The sequence below is a fragment of the Eleutherodactylus coqui genome, chromosome 3, assembly GCF_035609145.1.
Source record: "Eleutherodactylus coqui strain aEleCoq1 chromosome 3, aEleCoq1.hap1, whole genome shotgun sequence".
Classification (NCBI taxonomy): domain Eukaryota; kingdom Metazoa; phylum Chordata; class Amphibia; order Anura; family Eleutherodactylidae; genus Eleutherodactylus; species Eleutherodactylus coqui.
Window position 1 is genome coordinate 95,857,461 of NC_089839.1, and position 13,163 is coordinate 95,870,623.

Below are 13,163 nucleotides of genomic sequence, written 5' to 3' on the forward strand. Positions count from 1 at the left end.
AACATGAAACAAACACCTGTACTAGAGGAAAAAGTACACATCGGTAACAATGAGGGGAAATTAAAACCACTGTGATTCGGGATAGATTTGGCTGACCTGTAGGGAAACTACGTAGATAGGTGCACTGATACAAGCTGTGGAGTGGAGCTAAAAGGCCGGGAGCTGATGTAAAACAATATAGGGTATTTTTACAATGATTCATTTAGTTTCCTGCTGTGGTTTGGAACACACTGGGCCTTATCACATCACTGAAGAGATTGAACTATGCAAGGACTTGGCTGCGGCACTACCAGTATTAATATTTCGGTGCCCAATGGCCTCTGAAAGCTAGGGAAAAGCTAACACCCTTGAACAAAGGATATATTCTGCAGAAGCATTTCCTGTACTTTTAAGCACTATGGAAGAAGTAAATGGGGCCAAAAACCCTATTCATGCCTTAATGGAAATCAGTTTCCCTTAATTATAGAAAACGTATATTAAACATATAATAGCAAGATTTCTTAGAAAACACTGATAAGCCTGTTCACAAGACTGCAATTACAAGCACAGCTCTCATTGATTTCAATGAGAGCTGCATCTGCAATCATGAGTGCCGGCCACCAATAGGGGTTGGAGCAGCACTTCCACTTAGACCCCAGTGTACCAAGCGGGCGCTGCATGGAAAAACCACTGTAAACTAGGACCGCACAGAGGCATATAGCAGAGGAATTTTGGTGTGGACCCCCTGCAAAGAAATCCCACTGCATTTACAGTAGAAACAAAGTGGGTGAGAATTTGAAAACCTTGTCCACAAGCTGTGGAAAAAATCCACACAAAACCCGTTCGGAAATGGAAATGCGGTGCAGAGTTTTGTTTCGCAGCATGTCGATTTTATCTCAGTTTCTGTTGCGGCATTCACTTCTTCTCAGTGACTGGTGAATTTCGCACAAAAATACGTCGTGTGGATTTAGGGGAAGTCTCTCCTTTGCAGATCTGCTGCAGAATGTTCACTGTGCACATTCTGCAGTACATCAGTCCTGTGTGGACACAGCCTTACCGTAACATAGTATATAAGGACGGAAAAGCCCTATGTCCATCCAGTTCAGCCTATAACCCCCAATGATGATCCACAGAAAGGCTAAAAAAAAGAAAAAAAAGGTAGAAGCCAATTTTCCCCATTTAAGGGGAAAAAATCCTTCCTGGCTCCAATCTGGCAATCAGAATAATCCCTGGATCACCAACCCAATGGTGTGGATTTTGACTTGGGATCAGCTGCACTTCCATATACCAAGCTCCCTCTCACTTCCAAAGTCTTTGTGCCTTTTTAACTGGGCAAAGTGGCCTCTAGATAGCGTAGCGTTGTTGGTCAGGTGATGTGGAAGTGGCTAGCGGTGCTGCGATCACTATAAGCCACTGTGCACCTGGAATATCAATTGTAAAATCATATCTCGTGATGAGCCATGCCCCTTACCACACACCCTTTTTGGTATGGGGTGCCCCAATGCGGAAAAGATTGGGAAACACTGCTGTAGCAATAGCAGTTGCAGAGGTTTGAAATTAAATTTGCGGAGATACTTCGAAAGAGTCAGTTTAAGGGGCAAGCAGCCTCTTGCCAAATATAGGTAGGAGAAAAGTAGTTCTCAGAGAGGCAGGTATGGTGAAAAACAAAACACCATAACTACGTCTCGGTGTCTGACAACTGTTTCTCCATATAAACATCTTCATTTTATAGGGTCGAAAGATCCCATACAGAAACATGTCAAGTCACTTCAACTAGGCTGAGAAGATGAAACTTATGTTCCTGAATGACGTGATGGGCTGTCATCCCTGTAAGTGATAGCTTAAAACACCACTGGGCCAAAGAAGGCAGCCGAAGGGTATGTGCCACCATAGTCATAAATCAAACTCCATACAAATAGCGATTCTTCAGAAGTGAAAAAAATCCCTCTCTAGTTCTGCCTTATAATGTAAACGTCCAACCTTTATACTCATACAAGAGAGCCACCCAGAGCAGCGTAGCATTGTTCCTCCTCCTTTGGGAAGCGTTATTTTACATACTAGCATGTAGTAGGTCTTTAGGGAAATGCTTACTGGTTAAAAGTAACAGTTCGTAAGGATGAAAAAAGACATATGTCCAACCAATTCATCTTATTGCCCTGCAATTTTAATCTAGAGGAAGGCAAAAACACCCATGAGGCAGGGCCAATTTTTCTCATTTTAGGGAAAGAAAATTCCATTCCAACTACCTGCTAGATCTCCCCAAGAAAAAAAGCCTTTACGCAAAAACAGAATAATCTGCTGTTTGCAACCCTCAATAAATAGGCCCTGCAGATGAATTACTTATTAGGCCATTGTGCATACAAGATCTGGTTGCAAAATTAGGCTTTAGATTCTGAATACTATTTCCAAGAATATTACCCAACTTAAACACCACATTTTCTCTTAAATCAATGTACATACACAACACAAACATGTAAAGAATAACTTCAGAGATAGGCAAGAGTGGTGATAAACCACAGTTACCCCCACCATTTACTTGCCTCAGCAATACACGACCAGTGACTGGCCATAGCAGTGACTTATTGTCATCGAATAGTCACCACTGCAGCTAAGTAAACAATGCCCCGTGGGGAGAACAGAGCAGAAGTGCTGGATCAAACAGGTATAAAACAAGCAACTCGAAAAATAACTAAATATAATAAAACCCCACTCAACAGTACTTCCCTTCATTGATTAGGATACACACAACAGGATCATAGGGAAGTTGCTGGAGAACTCTTGTTCTAGGCACACCACCCTAGTGGCATTAGTTGCTTTCTTTCCTCTTTTGTTTGGTTTTCACCATTTATCATATTGGAGGAACATCTCCCAGAGCGTCTTAGGCCTCACACAGACGCTTTTGTATAGCGTTTAGCACTGCCTTTCCAGCGCTGTGCTAAACGCTGTCCAACGCCCCCATTCATTTCAATGGGGCTGCTCACACAAGCGTCAAAAAGCAGCGTCTTAAACGCTGTGCTTTGACAGCGATGCATTTTCTATCTTTGACCGTTTTCAGCTGTGCGTCGTCCATTTAAGATGAATGGGCAGCAGTTTCCGCACTGCCAAAAATGTGGCACAACTTGGTAACACGTTCTTGGCAGCGCTAAATGCCAGCTCTAGGTGCATTACGTGAAAAAAAAAAAAAAAAACAATACTCACCTAGCAGGTGCCGTCTGGGACTCTCCGGAGCTCCATGCAGGCTGCCAGCCACTTGTCAAGCCAACAGAGGATCTTCTGCTAGTGACAGGGATTGAATTCCCCGCCTCCATCAAGAGATTGCTCTGATTGGCTGAGGCTGCTAAGAGTCAGCTGGCTCCGCCAATCAGAGCTGGCTCTCGATGCACCAATCACAGCCATTTCAAAATGCATGACAACGCTGCTGAAACCGCAGTAAACTCAGCATTGAAAAAGGAGGCCTTATCCTGCTTTTTCTTCCCTGTGCTTGGGATTAAACAGGAAAGTATTGCTTATGTTTGGCAACTGGCCATGCACGTCTAGTTTAGGGGTGAAATTGGACAACCCCTTTAAGTGCAAATAAAAGTAGAATGAGAATACCATTTTAAATAGTTTACATTTCTAATTCCCATATATATTGAAAATTTCATATTCACCGAACAAATAAGTAAAGGAAAAAAAAACAACTTACTGATGTGAAAGCGAGAAGTTCTTCTTCTGTTAACTTGTTTACTGGGTTATTCTTCTGTAAATCAATGCTGTGAAGAAAAAAAAAGTGTTGGATGTAAGATATCTTAGAAGGTGCCAGTTCGCCTTGTAGAGATCCAGTTGCTGTAGGAAGTCTTCTAGGCAAGGTTTGCTGTAGTAACTATCCTTCAGAAGGAAGAAAGAAGTCTCTACAGGCAATGGAGAGTTTTCTTCCTTCGGGAGGATAACTCATGATATACTATATATAATAAAAATAATACTGGCTGTAGTGCAAGTAAGGCTGAGCAGATAGTGTGGCTGCTTAAAGCATACCTGCTGTTTCAGACAACTTTTCAGAATAAGCGGTCATCCATTATAATACTAGTATAATGACTTTTTCACCAGTTTTTTTCTCTATATGCTCCATATCTAGTGGTCCATTTTCCCTGAGCTAGTGAATGTTGACAGTCTATGATGAGGTCTCCCATACACAGCACACATAGAGGAGAACTTGCTTCCCTATCTTTTTACAGCACGCCCTCGGAAGCAGCAGCACCATGAAGGACACTATAGAGACGTACTGAGCAGTGTAGCTGTGAATCTAGAACTGGGGCGAGTTAAAAATACAAACAAACTTAAAAATAGCAGTGTGTATGTGTTTCTCTCTCTTTCTGCAGCTGCTTCCTTTTCTTATTGTCTCCATAGACTTCTATGGATAATATGCTACCCAAACAGATTCATCTTCAGATGGATTTTAGCAATATTTCTTAGTTAATGATCAGTTCAAGAAGAGGGGACAAGAAGTGGATGATAAGTGGAGAAAGTACATTTGCTTTTACTATGGATTTATGAAACCTTTGTCCCAAAGTCCCAATTATTTAGGGACCTGTTTCATTTCTCTTTCCCATATGCTTATAATAATTGGAGCTAATACAGTCTGCTTACTTCCTGGTTTTTTGTACTCTTTCACAAACAATAGCCCATTCACTGAGCAGATTATGAACTCCTATCTAAGGATTCCTAATTAGCAACATTATGCTTGACACAGGAATTTAAAAAAAAACCCAAAAAACGGTTTATCTATTTGAATTTGCTCTCAGATTACTAGAGCATTGTTGCTGCCAACAAGTAATATCAGTATTCAGTTTACTACAACAGCAAACAGGTGTGGCATTAAGACGTCCTTCACGCATTCCATCCACCACTTTCAAAAAAAAGCATCATATAAAAAAAATAATTATTGTAGCAAGTGCAGTACACAGAATTGCCTGCGGGGGGCTAGAGAACGAGTAGACTGAATCCTAATTAGGAGGAACTGTACGGGTGTGGTTGGAGTAGTCAAAACTTCCAGCTACACTGCTGCTGCAAACTACTCCCTAGGAGAAACAGGAGCAAGCCTGAGGTCAGTTGTGGACCAAGCGGTGGGAATGCCATGAGTCTAACAAGGTAGGATGCCCCCTAGACTAACACCCTGGTTGGGAATGGTATTATGGACATTGCTATGTCATACTGAGGCGCTAGGCCTGTGTGATAGGTAGGGTCGCAAGCCTATGTGAGTTAGTAGCCAGACGGCTAGGATTTACGCTATTTAACGCATGTGTGTACTGTGACTACAACAACAGTGAGAAGATTGGGAACTATTATTGCTACCAAAAATGAATCCAAGTTTTACCACCAATTCTGGCATGGACATGTATTACTGAGGTGTGACCACCCATCTAGGTGGAGGAACGATGGCAATCCTGTGGAGTGACGAATCCCCTATTATCCCACTATATAAAATAAAGTATCAAGAAATCCAAGCTGCAGTGTTGGGGAGTGACTGCTATATTCTTTTCTATGAAGCAGGGAATGGAAGAGCTGATGGTCAAAACACTGCACCGCACACAACTATGCTATTCTGTCCAGAACAAACGCAGAAACAAATGGGAACCTGCAAACACAGAGACAAAAGCTTACAGCGCTGGCCTCCGTTTTAGTTAGGAAAGTCTATGGTTCCGTCCAGGATTCTGTCCGGATGCAATTTTTAGCGATCCAGACAGAAACTCAGGATGCAAAGGCAGGATAGACACAGAAATACTGTGTGAACGCAGCCTAAGGCTGCATTCATACGACTGTATATTGGCTGGGTTTTCACGTCGAGCCGATATACAGCGCGTCTCTCTGCAGGGGGAGGAGGCTGGAACAGCCGGGAGCAGTGATCTGAGCTCCCGCCCTCTCTCTGCCTCCTCTCCACCCCCCTGCACTATTTTCAATGAGGAGAGGTGGGACGGGGGCAGAGCTAATTCACGTAACTTAGCCCCGCCCCCGTTCTGCCTCCTCTCATTGCAAATAGTGCAGAGGGGGCAGAGAGGGGGTGGAGAGGGGGTGGAGAGGAGGCAGAGAGGGAGCGGGAGCTCAGAGCACTGCTCCCGGCTCTTCCAGCCTCCTCCCCCTGCAGAGAGAGACGCCATATATCGGCTGGGCGTGAAAACCCAGCCGATATACGGTCGTCTGAATGCACCCTAACACTCACAGGGTACGCCTTACAAACAAGTCTCCAAAAAATATCATGAAGCATATCATCAGGGACAATGAAGGACTGTGTTCCAAAATAAAAGACAAACAGCATAATCTAAAGTGAGAACTCTGGTTAATAATTAGCAAAATGTATAGAAGACGACTTTGGCTTACAAATTTATATTCTGATTTCAATGACCAGCTATACAAATAGCTACATGAGGGGTTATCTCATGAGACAGCTCCTTCCAGAGTAGAGATGATGATTGTCGAAGGCATAACTCCCGAAACCCCCAGGAAACGGTTTCATTTGTGGGGACAGACTGAGAGCAGCCAGATATTTGCAGCTGATGAATCCATATTATACATGGTTGGCTCATGTACATCATATCAGTAGCCTTTTATTAAGCGGCTCTCCATTTTGCACCCCCTCTTTACTGCATGTTGATGTGGCGTTCACAATAGAACACGTCAGATGAAAGTAAGACATTTATCCTTTTAATTACTAAAATAACATTTAGAAATTGATAGTAGCAACACATCTCATAAAAGTTGAGGCAGGCCATGTCTACCATTGTGTGGCATACCCTCTTCTTTGTCTAACAGACTGTAAATGTCTAAGAAGTGAGACCACCAATTTCTGGAGTTCTGGGAGAAGAATATTGTTCCATTCTTGTCTGATGCAGGCTCCAGTTGCTCTACAGTCTTGGGTCATCTTTGCCGGATTTTTCATTTCATAATGCGCCAAATGTTTTCTATTGGTAATTTCAAATTTTTATTCATCTAACAGAACAGTTTTTCATTTTGTCTCAGTTCATTTTAAATGGGTTTTGGCCCAGAGAAGATGCCGACGTTTCTGAATTGTTGATATATGGCTTCTCCTTTGCATGATATAGCTTTAACTTGCATTTGTGGATTACACAGCAAACTGTGTTCACAGACAATGATTCCTTGAAGTAGTCCTGAGCCCACGTAGTGATTTGCATTACAGAATCATGCCTGTTTTTAATGCAGTGATTCAAGGGATTGTACATCTTGAGCATCCAATATTGACTGTCAACCTTGTCCTTGTGCATGCGAATTTCTCCAGATTCTCCAAATCTTTGGATAATATTAAGTACTGTAGATGGTGGGATAGTCACAAGTTTTCACAATTTTACATTGAGGAATATTTTTCTAAAATTGTTCTACAATTTTTAGATGCAGTTTTTCGCAGATTGATGGACCTCTGACCATCTTTGCTTTTGACAGAGATGGCTTCTCTAAAGCGCTCTTTTTATAGTCATGTGACTTAATAGAAAGTTAACCCTCCAGCTGTTCTTCATTAGTACCACTTAGGCCAGTCTCCCACAGCCAGTTTTTACACCGTTTAGCAGGCATTTGAACCACCGGCTAAAAACTCTGTACTGAGCCTCCATTGATTTCAATGGGGATTCTCAGACAGCGCTTTTTATCACACCACATCACCAATTGCAACGATGGGGTGCGTTAAAAATGCTGTCAAAAGCCTGTGTGAGACTGGCCTTCCTTTTCTAGTCTTTTGTTACTCCTGTCTTAACTTTTTTTTAGACGTGTTGCTGCCATCAAATTCTAAATGAATTTTTTTAATGAAATAGAAAAATGCCTCCCTTTCACCTTCTGATGTGTTCTGTGTTCTATTGTGAATAAAATATGGGTATATGAAAGTTCTAAATCATTGCATGCCTTTTTTTCTTTACATTTTACAGAGCAGCCCAACTTTTTTGGAATTGGGGTTATACATACCATGGGAGCCAATAAATCAGAATAGCATTTTTTTTTTTTTACTGTAACCAACTCAATGGACAATGTATGCAGCTGTATACGGCAGAACACAGTTGCCCAAGCTGTTCATTTTATACAGCATTGAATTTCACATTGTACACACGGAGTGTACACCACAAATGCGTGTATTAACAGAACAGTGATAACACAGTGATTGATTGAAATAATTAGATGGAATCATATAAAATAGAGCAAGCTGTCACTTGTGAGTGATTCGCACTGAGGTCAGACAATGTCTTTAAGTGAATTTTCTAAATCCATACACAAACAGCTATATACATATGTACGTGCACAGTTCTACACTGACAGACATACATGCATGCATAAACAATGTCAGAAATAATCTCACTCATCTAACAAATATGAACAATGAGGTCATAGGAAGAACATGTGAACCAAAGGAATGCTACAACTGCGCTCCATCGTGTCATCAAATGCTGCAATGAAACTCGTAGATCATTTCTAACACAAGATGTGAAGCCATTGTACAGTTGGAAAATAGTAACTGTTTAACTGCATGACAAGAGGCTCAAAAAGTATAGATTTACTTGTAACAGGGTTTACTGCAAATTAGTTTATTAATAGAGATGAGCGAACGTACTCAGTAAGGGCGATTTCGCAATCGAGCACCGCGATTTTCGAGTACTTCACTACTCGGGTGAAAAGTACTCGGGTGCGCCGGGGGTGAGCGGGGGGTTGCAGAGGGGAGTGGGGGGGAGAGGGAGAGAGAGAGAGGGCTCCCCCCTGTTCCCCGCTGCTACCCCCCCCCCCCGCTCCGCCGCACCCCCCTTGCCTCCCAGCGCACCCGAGTAGTGAAGTACTCGAAAATCGCGGTGCTCGATTGCGAAATCGCCCTTACCGAGTACGTTCGCTCATCTCTATTTATTAACTATATTATGGTATATGTTATGCGCTCGAGATTCTAGGGCACAATTCGAATAGCACAGCGTATGGACATCTTGTCCGCGTGATATCTGATGTGCTGAACATGAATAGGACATGCTGGGATTTTCTTTTTATACTCATACTATCAACCCATGTGCATACAGTCATTCAAATGAATAGGGCCTACTTCGTTTGATTTTCCAAAATGAAAATCAGATGGAAAACACATCTGTGTGTCTGTACTTTTCTTGTATAACATTGATTTAAAACAAACTTTTTGAAACACAAGCTTCCAGGCTCCTAAGACCCCCTGTCCACGGCCGTGACAGAATATTGCTAGCAATATTTTGCAGCAGGAGAACAGGGGAGAGAGCTGTCAGGTCTCAGCGCTGAGCCTATTTGACTGGCTAACCGTGGAGAATCGCGGCATTCTTCGATTTGAACCCCGCGTGTGGAGAATCACTATGATTCTCCGCCCATGGACAGGGGGCTGCACTTTCCATAGCATGGACAGGAGCCCTAAAGGCTGCCACCAGGATGTTATACTAGAAAGTAATCATATTAAAATCTGTCTGGTGCTGCATTCATGTAGAAGCTGAACTTGTAGCGCACTACATGTAAATTATTAATGAAGAGTGTTTTAGGTGCAGCATGCTGCACTGCATGCAGTCCGGTCCTTAATCGCACTCTTTCTGGCTCAACGGACATTCAACAGGCTACGATTCAGCATTACAAGCAATCTCTAGCATGATAGTATTCTGAAAATGCCTGAAGGTTCATCTTTAAATATCATTAAAAATGTCCCTCTTGTAGCTGTTCTGCTGCAGGAAGCAGACAGCTCCATACATTGTACAATGGCACAAATTGGTATTGTAGGCCCATTCAATTCATTAGGCCTGCAGTACCAAATTGGGCCACTGGTCTATATATGAAGCGGTTTGCTTCCTGCAGCAAAGCAGCTACAAGTGGGGTAACGTATTTAGGCGAATTAAAGAGCCAAGTAGGATATCTATTAGAACACTGACTTTAGATTTGCTCACACAGAATAAGTCTCACCAACGTTCTCAATTCTAGGATGCAGAGTAAAGGAGTTGTTGAATTTAGAAAACCTATCTGCAAGTGCCCCATTATGGAATTCTAGAGAAGTTATCTGTTCAGTATCCTCATCGCTTGGTCAGAATGTCTCTGACTCCAGAGGAACAGACCTGCCATCTTCAGCATTACACAAAACCCAATGACTTGAATGGGCACTGCATGTTGTTTAATGTCACTTGTGTGACATTACAGGTTAATTTAATGCTTACTGTCAGATTACAGATAATTGCTGGGGATCCAAACTGGAGGGACCCTTTATGATCAATTTATTGTCTAGAAATCCATTTAACAGTTGTCCAAAGTGGACCACCCTGTTAGGCAATAACAGAGTTTCCATAGTGACACATCTTTCATGGACGTTGGCTTCATGGTACTTTGTAGTCAGTACATTTAAATTCTAGCCTCTCTAATAGATTGTCAGGACCTTTTTTTTCTCTTGTTCTCAGTTCTGTTGGAGTTAAAGCGGTAGGCATAGTTTTAAAAAAAATCACCCCCAAGTGTCTGTTTAGGTCCGAACTTGTTGAGAGATTATGAAAGCAAACAGAAAAAAGTTGGAAAAAGTGTTGTCCATCAACTATAGGCAAAGAAAATGCTACATTTACTGCATAATAATGCTAACAGGAAAGTTTGTAAGAGAATAGAACCTGCATTGCCCTAATGTGAGCACGGCTTGACATTAGTTTCTGCAGTCGGCAATGTTACTGAATTGCCAGAACTGGATTACTTTGTAACTCTTTCTAAAATTATAGATTTTCAAAAGGAATGTTTTTGGTTTTTTTTAAAAAAAGGTTGTCATCAAAACAGAATTAAAATAATGGCATGTGATTAGCAGTCTGGGTGCAGCTAAACAGTCAATTTAACTTTAAATACAGACTGATGTAATGTGGTTAAGACTCAGATTTCCCAAATATTTCCTGTGATTAGGTGCCTAATGTTCTATTCTAATGTTTGTCATCCACATTTCCAATTACAGATGTTAATTTCCCAATTTTCTTGTAGTAGACAGTACAAGTATCCACATCAACTATATTCGTAAAGAGGATATATGCTTTTCATCTTAACCCGTGAAAATTCTTAATCTAGTCCCCGACTATGTGTAAGAAAAAGACATACCGTATATACTCGAGTATTAGCCGACCCGAGTATAAGCCAAATCAGTAAGTTTTACCACAAAAAAACTGGTAAAACTTATTGACTCGAGTATAAGCCGAGCTATACTCGAGTATATACTAGGTTAAAAAAAAAACGCAACACTCCCCTCCCAGCCGGCGTCTGTGTCCCTGGTGCAATGGTCTCCTCTGCTGTGCGGCAAGCTACTTGAGAATTCTCCCCGCTTGGCTTTGAATTTCCCCGCCGTCAGTGCTGTGTAAGTAAGCGCTGTGCTTGGATCGAGCAATCACAGCCGGAACTCGATAAACCAATCACAGCCATTCAGTGATGTCATTCACTGAATGGCTGTGAATGATTGAGCGTTGGCTGTAATTGGCTGGCACTCGATCCAATCACAGCGCTTACTTACACAGCACAGACGTCGGGGAAATTCAAAGCTGATCGGGGAGAATTCTCAAGCAGCTTGCCGCACCGCCGGGGACACAGACGTTGGCTGGGAGGTAAATATTGCACTTTTTTTTACCTCACTCGAATATTAGCTGAGGGGGGCTTTTTCAGCATTAAAAAATGTGCTGAAAAACTAGGCTTATACTCGAGTATATACAGTAAATAGTATTACATGGTAAAGGAACAAAAATGCACAAAAAGCCATTTTCCTTTTCTGGTGTTCTTAAAGGGGGTATTCCAAGGTAATGGTAAATCCATAGGCTCTGTGGTGAAAGTTTGATAGTTGCAGAGTTTACCTCAAGGACTCGCGCCCATCTTGAGTTGTGGCCACGCTGCTCAGTATGTGGTGGCAATAAGAGAGATTCACTGCATGTTCCATAGTGTTGCTGGAAAGGCTATTCTGTTGAATACATTGTGGCCATGTCCTACAGTAGAAGAACCCTGGCAGACAGTCTGGGAACACTTCAAAGAGTAGGATATTTGAAATACTTATCCCAGTTAATTTGCATATAAGGCGATGTCTGCCTAATAAAACGCATAACTGGTGGTAATAAAGGGTTAATATGATTTTACAAAACTGCATGCCAACCCATGGTCCTACCATACACAATTAGATAGGCAGAGTTAAGCATTTCCAATCCCCTGTTGGATATCTTACGACATTATGATTTAACCCTTTACAATCCACTGTCTGACCTCTGAAGGCATTAAGATTTAAGGATGTACAGCTCTGATGAAGGAAGACGTCTGTTGGGGTTCTCTTACTATATATTGCCAGCCTCTCTGACGTCGGAGCCTATCCAACGTGTCACCTCATGCAGTACTGGCTTTAGCCAGCAGATAGTGCTGTTGTCCAACGGCAGAAAAAGAGTAAGTCCCCTAGGAAACCCAGGATAAATATTGGATCAAAAAAAGTTAAAAGTTATGGCTCCATGATAGGGGTAAAAAGGTGATGAGTACCAAGCAAATTTGGCTGAATCATCAGGCGGGCAGCATAGGAGTTTTTACGCAACAGTCCTCTTACTTTTTTTCCTGACAATTTAGAACAGGAAAGAGAAAAGGAATGCAGGAATGAAGGGTAGGTGTTGAAGATGTAAAAAGGAGGGTGAAGATACTATATGTAGGTGTATTTTATACTTTCTATATGGTACTGAAATAAAGAAAGAACAGTAAGAATAAATAAACTGATCAGGATGTGTTGGTATATCCTTGCAATATGCTATCACTAGAGATGAGCGAGCGTACTCGGAAAAGCACTACTCGCTCGAGTAATGTGCTTTATCCGAGTATCGCTGTGCTCGGGTCTGAAGATTCGGGTGCCGCTGCGGCTGACAGGTGAGTCGCAGCGGGGAGCAGGGGAGAGCGGGCGGGAGAGAGGGAGGGAGAGAAAGATCTCCCCTCCGTTCCTCCCCGCTCTCCCCTGCAGCTCCCCGCTCCGTGCCGGCACCCGAATCTTCAGGGACGAGCACAGCAATACTCGGATAAAGCAAATTACTCGAGCGAGTAGTGCTTTTCCGAGTACGCTCGCTCATCTCTAGCTATCACTTGTAATGTAGGTAAAAAGGTCGGAACCTATAATGAATTATATTGGGAAAAGTGCTGTTTCATTAGAGGTCAATTCCAAAAATAAATCAAAGTAGCTAAATCTTAAAAAAAAAAAAAAC

The 13,163-nt window shown here is 42.2% G+C and overlaps 1 protein-coding gene across 3 annotated transcripts in view; it reads right to left on the reverse strand.

Moving 5' to 3' along the window:
- TTC27 (tetratricopeptide repeat domain 27) overlaps positions 1–13,163 on the reverse strand; it is a 383,896-nt gene that overhangs the window by 173,564 nt on the left and 197,169 nt on the right. For all 3 annotated transcript variants that reach the window (XM_066595887.1, XM_066595886.1, XM_066595885.1), the window contains one exon: positions 3,665–3,731. In XM_066595887.1, the coding sequence (XP_066451984.1) occupies positions 3,665–3,731 (67 nt within the window). The remainder of the gene's footprint in view (positions 1–3,664; positions 3,732–13,163) is intronic.